Source organism: Tursiops truncatus, chromosome 8 (genome assembly GCF_011762595.2).
Source record: "Tursiops truncatus isolate mTurTru1 chromosome 8, mTurTru1.mat.Y, whole genome shotgun sequence".
Lineage (NCBI taxonomy): Eukaryota > Metazoa > Chordata > Mammalia > Artiodactyla > Delphinidae > Tursiops > Tursiops truncatus.
In genome coordinates, this window is record NC_047041.1 from 102,246,493 (window position 1) to 102,264,198 (window position 17,706).

The 17,706-nt window shown below is 50.5% G+C and overlaps 1 protein-coding gene across 5 annotated transcripts in view; it reads left to right on the plus strand.

The window, feature by feature from the left end:
* DPP3 (dipeptidyl peptidase 3) overlaps positions 1-17,660 on the plus strand; it is a 34,363-nt gene extending 16,703 nt beyond the window's left edge. For 4 of the 5 annotated variants that reach the window (XM_033861152.2, XM_073809189.1, XM_033861155.2 and 1 more), the window contains 9 exons: positions 2,648-2,842; positions 3,061-3,173; positions 3,538-3,630; positions 5,114-5,176; positions 5,276-5,400; positions 5,524-5,644; positions 7,313-7,492; positions 14,482-14,644; positions 17,112-17,660. In XM_033861152.2, the coding sequence (XP_033717043.2) occupies positions 2,648-2,842; positions 3,061-3,173; positions 3,538-3,630; positions 5,114-5,176; positions 5,276-5,400; positions 5,524-5,644; positions 7,313-7,492; positions 14,482-14,644; positions 17,112-17,284 (1,226 nt within the window). In that variant the 3' untranslated portion in view covers positions 17,285-17,660. The remainder of the gene's footprint in view (positions 1-2,647; positions 2,843-3,060; positions 3,174-3,537; positions 3,631-5,113; positions 5,177-5,275; positions 5,401-5,523; positions 5,645-7,312; positions 7,493-14,481; positions 14,645-17,111) is intronic. The other variant, XM_033861153.1, reaches the window with a different exon arrangement.
* Positions 17,661-17,706: the final 46 nt, after the last annotated feature.

The following is a 17,706-nucleotide window of genomic DNA, read 5'->3' on the forward strand; positions in this document are numbered from 1 at the left end:
CCCTCCCCGCTCCTCCCTCAGCAGTAATAATAACAATGACAACAGCCATTGATGATTTGCCATGTACTGGACACGTAGCTCATTTTGACACCATCATCCTATGAGAATGTCTCTCCTCACTTCACAGTTGTGGGAACTGAGGCACAGGTTGTGGGTGGCCTAGTCTAGGCACCTTGGCTCTGAGCCACTTTGCTGTGCTGCCTCTCATGTCTGGTCCAGGCATAGGCTCCAGCTTTGTCACTTAATGGCTGTGTGACCTTGAGCCACTTAACCCCACCTCTGCGCATCCGTCACTCCTTTTTGGGTGTCGTGGGAAGTGAGGTATTATATGCAGACAGCTCAGCACAATGCCAGGCGTGGAAATGGTGCTGAGTTGATGGGAGCAGAATTAACACTGGGACTGTGAACTTGACTCGGCTGCTGTCATCTCAGGACAGGTGGCAGGCTGCCTCGGCCCTTGTGTCCAAGCCCCCATGGGAACCACTAGTGCAGGGCAGGGCATCCAGCCTGAGGATTTAGACTTGTTTCTGCCAAGCTTTATCCTCCCCAGCCCCTGGATGGAGAGTCTGGAGCATCCAGCTGCCAAAAGCCTGGGAGATTAGCCTTGGAGGAGAGAGGAAAGCCCCGACAGCCCATGAGGGCTTGGATCTGAGCCCAGAGATCCAGGCCCAGGGACACGGCAGAAGGGACAGGCAGTCCAGGGGCCGGAGGGTGAGACAGGTTTCCTGCCTGGGTCCTGATTTGCCAGGCCTGCTCTGAGGGCCAAGACCCCAGGGCCTCCTCAGCAGCCTCAGTCTCAGAGGTCCCCCCCTTTTTACACAACTCATTGTGATTATTAGAAAAGTAGTCTCTGTTCGTGGTCAAAAATTATGAAAATACAGACCAAAACAAATCAACTGTGATTGTACCCACCCCAAGGTTAAAATTTGGAATGTACTTTTTGTCTTCTGTTTTTATATAGTGCTGTGCTTAAAAACGTGTGTGTGATTTAAAATCTGCATTTGTTGCAAGTAATTGGAACAGTACAGACGTATGTAGGATAAAATGTGAAATCCCTCCTTTACTATCCTCTCCTATGTCACACCCCTCCTGAGATCACCACAGCTCGCAGTTGAGTACAGGTCCCTCCAGGCCTTTGTCGAAGCATTCACACACACACACACACACACACACACACACACACACACACACACACACATTCCTTTTTTTTTTTTTTTAAATAAGTTTATTTATTTTTGGCTGCATTGGGTCTTCATTGTGGCACACAGGCTTTTCATTGCGGTGGCTTCTCTTGTCGCGGAGCACGGGTTCTAGGCACGCGGGCTTCAGTAATTGTGGCTTGTGGGCTCAGTAGTTGTGGCTCGCGGGCTCTAGAGCCTAGGCTCAGTAGTTGTGGCACACGGGCTTAGTTGCTCCGTGGCATGTGGGATATTCCCAGACCAGGGCTCGAACCTGTGTCCCCTGCATTGGCAAGCGGATTCTTAACCACTGCGCCACCAGGGACGTCCCCACACATTCCTTTTAACTCATCTAGGTAAATGAGCTTATATTCTATGTATTGTTCTGTCACTTGGTTTTTTCACTTAATCATGTATAGTGGATACTTTTCCTATCAGTATATATAGACCTACCACATTCTTTTTAATAGGTGTATAGTATTCACAATATATCATAAATAATTCCCCACAGCATTTGATATTGTACTACATATCTAACAGCTGCATGGCATGCCATCACATAGCTGCCCCCTGATTTATTTAATAATCCCCAATCATTGGACATTTATTTAGGTCGCTTTTCCTTCTTTGCTATTTTAATCATCCTCTCTTCCTGCCCTGGTGTGATGATTTCATCAGACAGAGCGAATCCAGATGGAGAGGCATTGCCAAGCCCATCCCTCGGCCAGGTTAAGGTTGACCCCTTCCTCGGTCTAGGTCAGGCCTTTCCAGCGCACAGTCCCTGCAGGGTTAGCAGGAATTACATCAAGAAGGATTTGTTGCTGAGCAGCAGGGAGTCTCTGCTTGCAGGACTCTTTAACGTGCAAATGTGCATTGCGAACCTTTAAGAAGATGGAGGTAGAGTGTATAGTTTTGCCCAAACTTATCTGACCAGGGAGCTCTTTCTTTATGAAGGCTCTCATAGAAAATGTGTTCTATGGAGTACAATTTTGGAAATTGTACTGCTTTGAGCCAGGAACGCTAACTGCACTGAATCTGAAAGGATCAGTCCCAGCCGCCTGTGCGGCAGCCTCACTCACCACCGCATAAGCCAGGTGCACTAGCCGTGCAGGACAGTTCACAGTTCCCCCAAAAAGGAGAGCATCTTTTTTTGTTCACGTCGTCCCTTCCACTGGGCATCTGATCCTTTCCCCATCATCCCCTATGTACTCCCCACAATCTCCTTTAAGATCCACCTCAGGTGTTACTCAGCGAAGCCTTCTCTCTGTTCCCCACCCATCCCAAAACAGTGACCTCGTGGAGGCAGGGCCCAGGCCTGGGTCACCGTCCTCCCGAGTGGCCAGCACAGGGTCACTGTGCACAGCAGGCATTCAATACCTGCATGACGGCTGGAGGGTTAGAGGGGTTGAGGAGGGTGTGAGATCCCTTCCAAACCCTGCCAACCCACAGCCCACTCTGTCCCCCCACAGGCTTCGTGGCCATGGTGAACAAGGCCATGAGTGCCAAGTTTGAGCGGCTAGTGGCAAGTGCGGAGCAGCTGTTGAAGGAGCTTCCCTGGCCCCCAGCCTTCGAGAAGGACAAGTTCCTCACCCCCGACTTCACCTCCCTGGATGTTCTCACCTTCGCCGGCTCCGGCATCCCTGCCGGCATCAACATCCCCAACTGTGAGCTTCCGTGGGCCCTGCCCCTCGAACACGACAGGATGGCCCAAACCCCCAGGAGACCCCACTGAGAGTCGCACCCTCCGCCTCCACACACTCACCCTGACCACAAATCACCCTGCTCCGCTCACCATCCCGGCCTGTCCCTCTTGTCCAGACTCCTCGTCTGTGACCCTTGACCTTTGCCCCTTCTCCCTGGTCCCCACCCTCACCTTCTCCAGATGACGACCTAAGGCAGACGGAAGGCTTTAAGAACGTGTCGCTGGGGAACGTGCTGGCCGTGGCCTATGCCACACAGCGGGAGAAGCTCACCTTCCTGGAGGAGGAGGACAAGGTGGGCACCGGCAGCCCAAGGGCCGGCGCTGGGCCTGGCCTGACCTCAGCTGATGCAGGAAGGCGGACAGGCCAGCGCAGAGGAGAGGAAAGAACGTGGCTTCGGGCCTGGCTCTGCTGCTTCCCCGCTTGTGACCTTTGACCTTGTGTCTTTGGAGCCTGTTTCCCCAGCTGGCAAACAGTGGAGGCAGACCCTTCTTCGCAGGTTGCTGCAAGGATGGGATGGGCTTTGCGGTGCCCAGTGTAGTAGGCCTTTAGCAAATGTGTGCATCACGATGGGCCCTCGGCCTGGCACGGGGGGTGTGGGCAGGCCGTGTGGCCGTGGTGGGACAGTGGGCAGCATGGGTCTCTGCTTGTCTCGGCAGGACCTGTACATCCGCTGGAAGGGACCCTCCTTTGACGTGCAGGTGGGGCTGCACGAGCTGTTGGGCCATGGCAGCGGCAAGCTCTTTGTGCAGGTAAGAACACGGGGCTGGCCGTGGTGCCCGCAGGAGCCTCTGCAGAACCAGGCCTACGGCTCCCCTCCTCCACAGTCAGCCCCTCAGAGGTGAAGCTGCTCCAGTCTTGGCCCTCAGTGTCTCAGCCTCCCCCAAGATGTCCCAGGATTGAGTGGGACCTGCAGGACTATCCAGCTAAGGTCCCCCCACAGGAAGAATTGCTTGGTTCAGGCCAGGGAAGCCTGCCCTGAGGGTGTGACCCAGGCAGCCCCAGAGCTAGAGAGGCCAGGAGGGGGCAGTGTCTGGAGCCCCTAGTCCTGAGGCTGCAGCACTGTCTGTCTTTGCACTGCTGTTCCCTGGAGCCTGTACCTTTCCAGGTATTGAAGGGGGCCCCTTCTCCCCAGAGCTGCCCCTTCCTCCTGGCCAGCCAGAGTGACTGGAGCGCCCTCAGCACCCACTCAGGGAATATGAGAAGACAGACAGCCTTTCTGGCAGGCCGGGAAGAGCCCATTGTGGACCCCCAGCCCGGAGCTGCATGGATGACATGACTGGGGGTGGGTGGGGCAGGGCTGTCAGAGAGTGCAGCGTTGGGCCTGCTCCTTGTGGGGTGGAGCTGCCTCTCCAAATGGGGATGGGCTGGGCCTGGAAGTCAGGAGGATCCAGAGAGCAGCTGATGGGGGCACAGCTTGGCATTGGGCTTTGTCCAGGCTTTGAAGTCCCAGGGAAGCGGGGACACATGTGGCCCCTCGATGGCCTTGCACAACAAGACAGTTCCCCTCCCTGAGCCTCAGTTGGCCCATCTGTAAAATGGGGTTCCTGACTCCTATGGTATGGCTTTTGTGAGGAATAAAGGCAAAGCCCTGGGATTTGCTTGGCACTCGATAGGCCCTCTGAAAATGGGTGTTATTGTTAAGAGACAGTGTGCACAGACATTATGTGCTCTGATTCGGCTTTGGGGTTCTTAGTCTCTGAGCCTTAGTTTCCTCCTCTGTGAAGTGGGGTAGTAATAGAATGTTCCTTGGAGGGTGGTTGCAAGGGTGAAATGGATGGTGCACGAAAGACACTTGGCACATGGAGAGGACGGTGAGGGTGATGCTTCTGAGGCAGAGAGTCACATGCTGTGACCTCCTCTGCCAGCAGAGGGGCCAGGAAGGTGAGAAGCGGCCAGGCCTTCTGGTCCACCCACTGGGACATCTCCAGCTGGGCTCTGGAGATACTGAGTCCAAGTCTTCATGTGACTTTGGGCATGTGCCTCCCCGTCTGGCCTGCAGTGTCACTGTCTGTGCAGGGGTAGGTGCCTGACGTTCTCCTACCTCCAGGGCTTCTGAGATGTGTCACAGGACAGGTTTGGAGGCGGCAGTGTGTCAGTGGACCTGCTGCTCCTGCCATCCACTCACTGCTCCCGGCACCTTTCTGAGCCACTTGGATCCAGGGCTGAAGGCCTGACCCAGGGCAGGGGCACCTTGCCCTCACCTGCCCCACATTCATGACCATTCTTCTGCAGGATGAGAAAGGAACATTCAACTTTGACCAGGAGACAGTGATCAACCCAGAGACAGGGGAGCAGGTGAGGGTGGCCTCGGCGGAGCCTTGGGGTGCTGGGACTGGGGCGGCCCAGGGGGATGGCAGGCACCCCTAAGCTTGCTTCCTGGGCCTCCCCTCCCAGATTCAGAGCTGGTACCGGAGCGGGGAGACCTGGGACAGCAAGTTCAGCACTATTGCCTCCAGCTATGAAGAGTGCCGGGCAGAGAGCGTGGGCCTCTACCTCTGCCTCAACCCCCAAGTGCTGGAGTACGAGCAGCAGGCCTGGGTGGGGGGGCCTCCTCTGTGGATGGAGGGGGTGCTGGCAGGGAGGGCAGGGCCCGGGTAGCCTCTGGCCCCCCTCCCCCCTGCCACTTCCCCTCCCTCCCCCAGGATCTTTGGCTTTGAGGGGGCAGATGCAGAAGATGTGGTCTACGTGAACTGGCTCAACATGGTTCGGGCCGGGCTGCTTGCTCTGGAGTTCTACACCCCTGAGGCCTCCAGCTGGAGACAGGTGGGGGCCAGGGGACCCCTCAGGAGGGAAGAGCCTTAGGTGGGGACCAAGATCAGGATTCTGGGTGTAGGGAAGGGACAACCGTACCTACGAGGCACATAAACTGGGTTGATCCCAGAGTCCACTGCATATGAGGGCAAGTCAGGTCACTGTTGTGAGTCTCGGTGTCCCTGTCTGTGAAATGGGAGTAATAATCTCCTTGCCCACCTTTGAGGGTGAATCAGATGAGATGATTTTACTATGATCACTAACAGATGACTTGCATGGGACTTACTCTGTGCCACTTAGTTCTAAGTGCTTTATGTGATTAACCCATTTGTCCCCAGTGTCAACCCAGGAGGTAGGTACTGTTATTACCCTCATTTTAGAGATGAGGAAATTGAAGCACAAAGCGATTAAGTAACTTGCTGGTAACAGAACCAGAATTCAAATCCAAGCAGCCTGCCTCCAGAGCCATTAGGCTACACTGTTCGGTGATGAGATGTACTTTAGAGATAGGGCAAGCAATTGAAATCTTTTAAGAAGTCAAGTAAGTCTGTTTTGAGGAGGCAATATTGTGTCATCAAAAGAACACACGGAGACTTCCCTCGTGGCGCAGTGGTTAAGAATCCACCTGCCAATGCAGGAGACACAGGTTCGGGCCCTGGTCCAGAAAGATCCCACATGCCGTGGAGCAACTAAGCCCCTGTGCCACAACTACCAAGCCTGCTCTCTAGAGCCCGTGAGCCACAACTACTGAGCCCACGTGCCACAACTCCTGAAGCCCACATGCCTAGAGCCCATGCTCCGCAACAAGAGAAGCCACTGCAATAAGAAGCCCGCGCACCGCAACGAAGCGTAGCCCCCGCTCACTGCAACTAAAGAAAGCCTGTGCGCAGCAACGAAGACCCAAAACAGCCAAAAATAAATTTATTTTTTAAAAAAACACTTTTTTTTTTTTTTTTTTTGTGGTACGCGGGCCTCTCACTGTTGTGGCCTCTCCTGTAGTGGAGCACAGGCTCTGGACGCGCAGGCTCCGCGGCCATGGCTCACGGGCCCAGCCGCTCCGCGGCATGTGGGACCTTCCCGGACCGGGGCACGAACCCCTGTCCCCTGCATCAGCAGGTGGACTCTCAACCACTGCGCCACCAGGGAAGCCCTGAACACACGTTTTAGAGTCAGGAAACTTGGGTTAGTCCTTGCTCTCTCCTACGAGCTGTGTGACCCTGAGCAAGTCACTTCACCTCTCTGGGCCTCTGTTTTGTCATCTGTAAACTGTGGATAACGGTGCCCTCTTGATCCCACTGTTGAATGCAAACAGGATTGTGGAGAAGAAAGTGCTCGGGGTCCTGGTGGCGAGGGGCCCTCTGGGGGTAACTGTTGTCATGAGGGTGGGCTGTGGAGCAGCAGAGGGGATGGTGGGTGACAAGGGGGAACATGGGGCTCTGGGTCCTGCCTGGAAATGGCCTTCCTGTCTACCAGGGCAGCCTGCCCTCCCTTGTGAGAGGAGAAGGGAAGCATTTGAGGGAAGAGGAATAGGCACAAAAGGACCCACAGGCTGGGGAAGAATAAAACGACAATAATAATTGACAATTAGTGCGCACATATGATATATCAGACCTTGGAATGAGCTCTTGATACTTCTTGCCTCGGGGTTGCAAATGATTCCTTTCTCTTTGGCCCCGGCAGGCCCACATGCAGGCCCGGTTTGTGATCCTGAGGGTCTTGCTGGAGGCCGGCGAGGGACTTGTTACCGTCACTCCCACCACAGGCTCCGATGGGCGCCCAGATGCCCAGGTCCACCTTGACCGCAACAAGATCCGGACCGTGGGCAAGCCCGCCCTGGAGAGGTTCCTGCGGAGACTCCAGGTAAACAGGGGCCTCTCACCTTGGAGGCCCCCTCCAGCCTCACCCTGTCTCCCCACCCTGTAACAGGGAAGGCTTCTTGGAGGTGGTGGTATTTAAGCTGGAATTTGAGTGCCAAGGAGGAACCAGCTATTAGAAGATCTGATAGCAGAAGAAACAAAGCGTAAAGCCTGGTCTTGGGACTGGAAGGAGCTTGGTGGGTTGAGAGACAGAAGGAGGAAGCCTGGAGCTTGGTGAGTGAAGGAGGGAGGGACAGTGGTCACTGCAGCCCTGACGTCCCTCCCAGGTAGGGATGTTTAGAGTCAGTAGACCTTTTGGGGTTCTGGTGCCAGTACTAACCAGCTGTGTAATTGGGGTAACATACTTTGCCTTGCTGGCCTCCACTTTTCTCATCTGTCAAATGAGGTACACCACCTGCCTCACCTGGTAGGAATTAAATGAAACAACATATATGTGGAACTGAGCGATAGAATGTCGTGTTATCCAAGCCAGTGTGACACAAAGTGTGATCCAGAGACCAGCAGCAGCATCGCCCAGGACATGCAGATTCAAAGGCACCACCCCAGGGCTCCTGATTCAGAAATTCTGAGTGCGGGGCCCCGGAACCTGCACGTTTACTAGCCTGCCAGGTGATTCTGACACTCAACAAAGCTGGAGGACCACCGATGGTGACCCACTCCTTACCGGGAAGTGCCTTCCATCAGAACAGGGTCCTGCTGGCTTTTTCAACCTGAAGAAGGCCCAGCCTTCAATTCAGCAAATATCTCTTTATGATTGTACTCCCACCTATTTCCAGAAGGGATGTTAGGCATTTTTCCTAAAAAGATATGTTTGGCCATTAAAGTAAAATAAAATTAGAAATTAAAAATCATTAGATGCAAAACACAGTGCAGTGTCTTGGGTCAGATTCCGGAATAGATAAAAGACATCAGTGGGAAAACTAGTGAAATCTAAATAACGTCTAGAGTTTAGTTAATACGAATGTACCAATTTTGTAAGATGTTAACAACAGGCAAAACTGGGCCAGGGCCACACGGGAACTCTCTGTACTATCTTGGCAACTTTTCTGTAAATCTAAAATTATTCCAAAACAGTCTATGAATAATAATAATAAGTCACTAGATAAAGGAGTCAAATCTGCCACATCTTCAGCCAGTATCGAACTGTGACTTAGTAGGGAGTGAACGCAGAGCATTCCGTTCTAGAGACTGAAGCAGGTGGGTCTCTGTACGAGAGGAGTCATTCAGCAGAATGGACAGTGTCTGCAGCAGTAGTTTTACAGAAGATACGGAATATGGAAGCATTTTTGGTGTTGCTGTTTCTTTTATTAGCCCCCAGGAAAAGCCAAGAGCAGAGCAAGGAGCCAGCCCCAGGGAAGATGAAGGCTTTTCCATAGGGAAAGGCTTCAGCCATGGGTCACAAACACAGTCATAGCTTTGGCCCACCCGTATTATAGAAGTTGGTGAGCTGAGACACAAATGTGTATTTCTGACTTCTTTGAAGGGCTGACATCAACAGACGTAATTCCCACGTGAATGATGGGCTGGAACTGAGCATCAGCCACTGCGTTTGCACACTTGGACATTTGGACATGGCGTGACTCTCCAGTTTGCCGGGTCCACTACCTACCTGCCTTACTCACTTGTTCATGATAACACCTGGGTCCCGTCAGCACCCCTGTTGCCAACTCTTTGGTTTAAGCTCCTGGGGTCTAACCTGTCGACCTGATGAATGTGTGTTCACATTCTGGGTGTTAAATATCATGCAGAAGAGAGAAAGGTGAGGTATTCTCTCTAACCTTCCCCCAGGAGTTCCCAGTCGGTTTTAATTACTCCAAAGCTAGGGAAAATCATTCTAACCCTGGGTCTAAGAGGGGGAGGCTTACCTGGAGGGTGCCCTAGTAGGAATCCTACTTTGCCACCTGCAAATTGGCAAAAGAAGTAAGGATCAGAGCCACAAAATGTCAGATATTTGGAAGAGAGCTACATAGACCTCCTAGCAATAATCTTTATAATCACTGAAACTAAAAATAGGCAGCTGAAACAGGGTTTAAATCCAGCTGAAGATAAAGGAAGTTATACAGCATGTAGCACAGAGACCCAAAGCTAGGAAATTTGAAAGAGAGATTAAGAGACATGGAGGATAGTGTGAAAAGGTCTAATGTACATAAACTGAAGTTCCAAGAGGAAAGGAGAGAGAAAAGGTAAGAGAGGGAATATTAGAAGAGATAATGGCTGAGAATTTTATAGAACTGATTAAAGACCCAATTCATAAATCCAGGAAGCTCTAGAGATACCAAGAATGACAATTGGAACCCCTGTCTAGAAACATCATAGAATGGGAATTCCCTGGGGGTCCAGCGGTTAGGACTCTGCGCTTCTGTTTCAGGGGGCCCAGGTTCAGTCCCTGGTCGGGGAACTAAGATCCCGCATACTGCGTAGCCAAAAAAAAAAAGTGAAGGCAAAATAAGAGTAGAAATTTAAAGGGGGACATAACTGTAAATATAGCAGGAATTTATGGCAATAACTTTTTAACTTGGATGAATGGACAAATTCCTAGAAAAATAATAACATTAAAATTGACTCATGAATAGATAGCTTGAATAATCCTATAGCCATTACAGAAATTAAATCGGTGGTCTAAAATCTTCATACAAAAAATGCTAAGCTGGGCCTTGCCTGGTGGCGCAGTGGTTAAGTATCCACCTGCCAATGCAGGGGACACAGGTTCGAGCCCTGGTCTGGGAAGATCCCACATGCTGCGGAGCAGCTAAGCCCGTGTGCCACAACTACTGAGCCTGCGCTCTAGAGCCCGCAAGCTACAACTACTGAACCCCGTGAGCCTAGAGCCCGTGCTCTGCAACAAGAGAAGCCACCGCAATGAGAAGCCTGCCGCATCACAACAAAGAATAGCCCCCCCCTCGCCGCAACTAGAGAAAGCCCACGCGCAGCAACGAAGACCCAACGCAACCAAAGATAAATAATTAATTAATTTTTTAAAAATGCTAAGCTCACAGAGTTTTACAGATGAATCCTACGAAATATTCAAGTAACAGATGGTATCAATTTTATATAAACTCTTCCATACAATAGAAAAAGAGAATGTTCTCTACCTCCTTGTAAGTTGCCAGTTTAATCTTGATACCAAAATCGAAGATAGTTCAGGAAGGAAAAATGTAAATGCCAAAATTCTAAAACAAAATCTTAGATCAAACCCAGAAAATATCAATTTGGGTTTAATCCCAGAAATGAAAGGTTTATTTAACATCATAAAATATATTTATGAAAATCACCATATTAAAGGAGAAAAACCATGATCATCTCAATAGATTTAGAAAAAGCTCTTGAAAGTCAATATCTATTTAGGATCAAAAATGCTCAGGAAACTCAGAGTCAAAAAGAATTTCTTTTTTTGTTTTTTCAAAAAGAATTTCTTTAACCGATAAGAGTTGTCAGTCGCTGTTAGACTGAGGAACAAGTCCTGAGAGCAGGTGAGGGGATTAAGCAGAGACGGGGTCAGGAGGGTGGTGTACAAGCACACACACACTTTATTTCCCATCAAAACTCTTTATATATTGCAGTAGGCAGTACATGTTTTTGTTAAAATCACAAGACAGAATCATCAGACAGTATTTCCTTAGTGTTGAAGTTATAGTACAAAACATTCTGCGAACCAGAATATAAACATGCATGAGAACAGACTGTGATTACCAAAACATGCCAGGGACAAACTACAGTTAGAGAAACCGCAAGCAGCCTCACGGGCCAAGACTCATATCTTCTCTAATAATCTTTCGGGTCCTGTCAAGAATTAAGCAGGACTTTGCCATGCTTTAAGCTGCAAGAACTGTCAGCTTGCAGCTGGTTCCCGACAAAGAGTGTCTCAAAAAACGAAAGTACAGTAAATGTCATTTGTTGAAACACTAGAACATTCCTTTTAAGATCAGGAAGAAGACAAATATACTTTCTATTTCCACTTCTAATCAACAGTGTACTGAAGGTCCTAGCTTTCAGAAGGAAACAAGAAAAACAAGTAAAAAGTTTAGGCATTAGGAAGAAACAAAACTCATCGTTTTGGGAATTCCCTGGAGTTCCAGTGGTTAGGACTGTGCTTCCACTGCAGGGGACATGGGTTCTATCCCCAGTCGGGGAACTAAGATCCTGTATGCCATGTGGGCTGCCAAAAATTTTTTTTAAAAATTAAAAAAAAAACCTCGGGCTTCCCTGGTGGCGCAGTGGTTGGGAGTCTGCCTGCCGATGCGGGGGACGCGGGTTCGTGCCCCGGTCCGGGAAGATCCCACGTGCCGCGGAGCGGCTGGGCCCGTGAGCCATGGCCGCTGAGCCTGCGCGTCCGGAGCCTGTGCTCCGCAACGGGAGAGGCCACGACAGTGAAGGGCCTGCGTACCGCAAAAAACAAACAAACAAAAAAAAACCCATCGTTTTGCAGATGATATGACTGTCTACGTAGGCAAGCCTAAAGAATCTATAAATTATTGAAAGTAATAAAAGAGTTCAGCAAGGTTGAATAAAGGCCCAAGAGGGTTTTTCATGGAACTCTACAAGCTGATGGTAAAATTTAGATGGACGCGTAAAGGACCGTGAATCAGAGCCACAACACGCTTGAAGCAAAACAGGCTGGGGACTTGTTCCACCAGATATCAAATTTTATTCTGAGACTTCTAAATTCAGTGTGGCACTGGGGCAGGAATAGACAAATTGACCCGTGGAACAGAACCAAGAGCTTTGATTGTTTGGTATATGACAGAAGTGGTGTTGCAGACCACTGGGGAAGGAGGGACCATTTAATAGTGGCCCTGGGACAATAGATTATCCTTATGGAGAGACACTTTGGATTTCTACTTTATACCACACACACAATTCAATCCCAGAGAGATTAAAGGCTTACACATGAAGGGCAAAGTTTTAAACTGAGAAAAGAATATCTTTATGACCTCAGAGTGGAGGAGAATTTCTCCCCATACAAGAAGCACAGGCCATCAAGGAAGAGATCGATCCCTTTAACTACATTAAAAATGACTTTTAGGGACTTCTCTGGTGGTCCAGTGGTTACGACTTTGTGCTTCCACTGCTGTGGGCCTGGGTTTGATCCCTGGTCAGAGAACTAAGATCCCGCAAGCCATGCGGCGCAGCCAAAATAATAACAATAATAATAACTTTTATTCATCAAAACTTACCATAAAGAAGGTGAGAAGATGAGTCTTAAACTAGGATAGGGTATTTACCACATATGTGTTAACAAAAGGTTAGCATCTAAATATATAAAGAACTTAAAAAAAAAAAAAAAGGGAGGAAAAGACAACCCAACAGAAAAATAGGCAAAACTCATGAACAGAAGAGGAAAATAAGTAGCCCACCAACTTGTGCGATGTTATTCCATCTCGTTAGTCATCAGAAAAGCACAACTTAAACAACATGAGATTTCCACCCACCATCTTGGCAAAATGAAAAACTGTCAACGCCACCCTGGTGTGCCGAGCAGGACGGACTGCCAGCCCCTGCTTCTGGGAATGTAAACAGGTGCAACAACTCTGGAAAACAATGTGGGCATCGTCCTTTAAGGATGAGCATTCACCTGACCTCCAGACCTTGATTCTCTGGGGAAACCTGCCTCTGAGCATCAGGAGACGTACAGGATGTCCCCAGCAGCCTCAAAGGGCAAAAAGCACAGGTTACACAGCAACAGTGGAAGAGATGAAACTGTGGCGTGTTTGTAAGTGGAATACGTACAGCTGTGAGAAGGGTGAACTATAACTACACGCACAAACACAGATGAATCTCAGATGTAACTCGAGCAGAAAAAGCACATCACAGGATATGGGCGAAATTTATGGTTGAGAGTAAAACTCAGGGAAAACAAGGGACTAATGAGCACCAGGTCGAGTGCTGATTCCTCAGATGGGGGAGACCACAGGGTGCAGTCAAGGAGGGGGCGACTGGACTGACTCTTAAGCTGGGTGGTGGTCGTACGGGTGTCTTATTCTTTATAACATACATACTATATATATTGGGTGTGTGAAATGTTTTACTAAAAAAAGAGGGTGGGGACTTCCCTGGCGGTCCAGTGGTTAAGCCTCCGAGCTCCCACCACAGGGTCAGTACCTGGTTGGGGAACCGAGATCCCGCATGCCATGCAGCCAAGGAAAAGTATTTGTTGAACACTAAGGATAATTGCCTGAACATTTGTCATGGTGAAAATAAAACTGTTTTTATTTATTTATTTTTAATAAATTTATTTATTTTTTGGCTGTGTCAGGTCTTTGCTGCTGCGCACAGGCTTTTCTCTAGTTGTAGCGAGCGGGGGCTACTCTTCGTTGCAGTGCACGGGCTTCTCATTGTCGTGGCTTCTCTTGTTGCAAGCAGGGGCTCTAGGCACGTGGGCTTCAGCAGTTGTGGCTCGCAAGCTCAGTACTTGTGGCTCGCGGGCTCTAGAGCGCAGGCTCAGTAGTTGTGGTGCACAGGCTTAGTTGCTCCGCGGCATGTGGGATCTTCCCAGGCCAGGGCTCGAACCCGTGTCCCTTGCATTGGCAGGCAGATTCCTAACCACTGCGCCACCAGGGAAGCCCAATATTTATTTATTTATTTGGCTGCACTGGGTCTTAGTTGCGGCACGTGGGATCTAGTTCCCTGACCAGGGATCAAACCCGGGCCCTCTGCATTGGGAGCGCAGAGTCTTAGCCACTGGACCACCAGGGAAGTCCCTAAAAATGTTCAAAAAAAAAAGAGGGTGATGATAATACCTTCCTTGTCTACAGCTCAAGTGAGACACGCAGAGGAGAACAATTGGCTTCACTTTAGTGTGGGCACTTACTCTGTGCTGGCACGTGACCCGCATTCCTCGCATATTCAGCACAGGAAAGCTGCGAGAGAGCAGATGTAGTCCAGGGCTGGGCGCCGTTGGCTGTAGCCCCTGGCAAAGCCCCGTGGATGCCGGGAGGGCGCCCATGATAGGCACTAACTGCTGCCTTCCCACAGGTGCTGAAGTCCACAGGGGACGTGGCTGGAGGCCGGGCCCTGTATGAGGGGTATGCGGCGGTCACCGATGCACCCCCCGAGTGCTTCCTCTCCCTCAGGGACACAGTGCTGCTCCGTAAGGAAGCCCGGAAGCTCATCGTTCAGCCCAACACTCGCCTCGAAGGTAATGGGTTCCTGAGCCCTCACTGATGGGGGCCGTGCAGAGCCCTCTGGGAGCACAGAGAAGGCCTGGAACCAACCCGGGCTCAGGAAAGGCTACCTGGGGTGGCCCTCCTCCCCATGCCAACCCTCAGGCCCACACCTTGGCATCTTCCACCCCCCACACACACGGGGTCAAGCTGCTTCTCAGACGGCGACAGAAGGTTTGGGGCAGGCCAGCAGAGCAGGGGCTAGTAGAACAGGCAGACCCCGGGCCTGTGAGGAGGCCAGGCATCATACCGGAGAATCAGGCCTGTCGGGGGCCCAGGAGTGAGGTCAGCTCAGGCAGAGAGTTGGCACCCAGCAGGCCGAGTTGAGCCCAGGGGACAGCAGGACTCGGCAGAGCCCGGAGAGAGATCAGCACCCCCGTGGTCCTTCTCCCTCCTCAAGCAATGATGCCGTTGCCAGAATCCCTGGCCCTGTCTGCCTTGCGCTTGTACCTCTTGTATTAAAGGCGCTTTTGTATTAAGAGCGTTTGCTCCTCACTGCCATAGTCACGGGCAGTTGTGAGGGTTAAATGAAATAATTACCTCCTCCTGGTGAGGAAAAAGCATTGAAAAGGTTTATTCTAAACTCTACTCTGGGGAATCCCCTGGTGGCCCAGTGGTTAAGACCTGGCGCTTTCACTGCCAGGGCATGGGTTCAATCCCTGGTCAGGGAACTAAGATCCCCGCAAGATGCGTGGTGCAGCCAAAAGAAAAAATTAATAACAATGAAAATACACCTCATTTAAAAAAAATAATAATAATAAAATAAAATTAAAAAAAAATAAAATAAAAAAAAATAAAATAGAGGAATTTGGCCCCCACCCCTTGGCAACCCTCTCCCCGGCTCCCCACCCTCCAGGAACACCCCCTGAGCTATCACCCAGCTTCCTCTTCTTCAAACGGCTGTCACTCTGCCATTTTCCTGTCTGCTCGTCTGCTCATCTCCATGGCAGCAAGAGCAGCACATCCCTGACACCTGGCACAGGGCCTGGCCCACAGGAGCCTCTCAATGCCTGTCAAATGAGTGAGAGAATGGATCATGCCGGGCACATAGTCAGTGCTCATTACATGGACAATATCGTCATTGCTTTGACTGTCCAGCCCTGGGCAGGCATTGGGGTTGGACTACTCACTTCAAGTAGTTCACAGCCCATTAGGAGTAAGCCAGAGAGAGAAATGATCTTATAAGGGAAGTGTTCATGGGTGCCCAAGAGACACAAACAGTGGTCTGAACACTTAGAGAAGGGAAGATCACCTCTACTTTTGAGGGACTCAGGGAAGGGTCTGGAGAGGAAGTGGGGGTAAATCTTTAAGGCCTGAAGAACAGGTTGAATTTTCAAAGGTAGTGGTGGTGATGTTGATGAAGATGCTGATGATGATTGTAGCTAACTTTTGAGGACTTCCATGTGCCAGAGTCTGGGTAAAAACTTTCCATGGATCAACTCCCAACAACTCAATGAGGAAGTTATTATCCCCATTTTTCAGCTGGAAACTAAGACACAGAAGGGAATGTACTTGCTTGAGGTCACACAGTTAGTGGGTGGCAGGACCAGGATTTGAACTTGGGCCATCTGAACTCAGAGCCTGTGCTCTTAGCTGCGTACATCCCATGATGCCACAGAGCACAACAAGGTGCTGTGAGTGGGTAGAGCAGTGGAAGGATGTTAGAGGGAAGTGCTTCCCAGGAGTATTCAGGAACACCCCATAAGTGAGATGGGTACCCTGGGAACAGCCTCACTTAACAGGTGAATAATAGGTTCAGGGGTCGTGATGCTCGTGGTAGCTGGCGCCTGGTGAGCATTCCCTCAATGCATTCTTGTATTTAATCACCACAGCTTCTTGAGACAAGTACTGTGCTTGCCCACACTTTACAGATGAGGAAACTGAGGCTTAGAGAGGATGAGAAACTTGCCCAGGGTCCAGCAGTAGACAGAGATAAGGCAATTCCTGGAGGCCAAGGACTGTGTCTGTTTTACCTAACATGGCACTGGTGTAAATCTTTATTAAGTGAACGAATGAGTGCAGCAATTCACTGAATACCCCCCCTTTAATATTTCCTATCTCATAGGATTATTTTAAGGATTCAGTTAGATAAAGAAATATTGAGGGGCTGCCCTGGTGGCACAGTGGTTGAGAGTCCGCCTGCCGATGCAGGGGACACGGGTTCGTGCCCCAGTCCGGGAAGATCCCACGTGCCACAGAGCAGCTGGGCCCGTGAGCCATGGCCACTGAGCCTGTGCGTCCGGAGCCTGTGCTCTGCAACGGGAGAGGCCACAGCAGTGAGAGGCCCGCGTACCGCAAAAAAAAAAAAGTAATATCGAGCACAATTTTTGGCACATGGTAAGAGCTCAGGAAGAACTAGCTACTCCTATGCTTATGATTATGATTCTGCTTCCCTATTAAGACCTTTTCCTGCTGCTGTTTTTTTCTCCATCTCCTCCCCAGGCTCAGAAGTACAGCTTCTTGAGTATGAGGCCTCAGCTGCTGGCCTCATCCGATCCTTCTCTGAGCGCTTCCCAGAGGATGGGCCCGAGTTGGAGGAGATCCTCACCCAGCTGGCCACAGCTGATGCCCGGTTCTGGAAGTGCCCCAGTGAAACCCCATCTGGCCAGGCTTGAGGCAGATTTGCATGGCCCTTCCCCCACTCCATTAAACCAAGGCTGCAAGTGGCCCCCTTTTTGTCCGTGTCTTAGGGGCTAGGGGAGGGGCAGGAGCTCGGACCTTGGTGCTACCTCAGCCGAGGGTGGCGACACTAAGCCCTTCCATTTGACAGCACTTTCCAGCTTACCAAGTGCTTCCCCTGTGTTATCTCATCTGATCTGCACTGCCCTCTGTGGGGTGAGCAAGGCAGGACTCCTTATCCGGCTTCCCAGATGAGGCAATGCAGGTTCTGAGAAAGTGACCTGGCATCCTGCAGGACTCAAAACCTATCCCAGTCCAGTGCTCTTCATGTATTACTTTTATAACCAGAAAAATAAATATTAGAAACCACCACCATCTTTGCAATTTGTGTGGTTCTTCCTTGCCTTTACCTCACTTC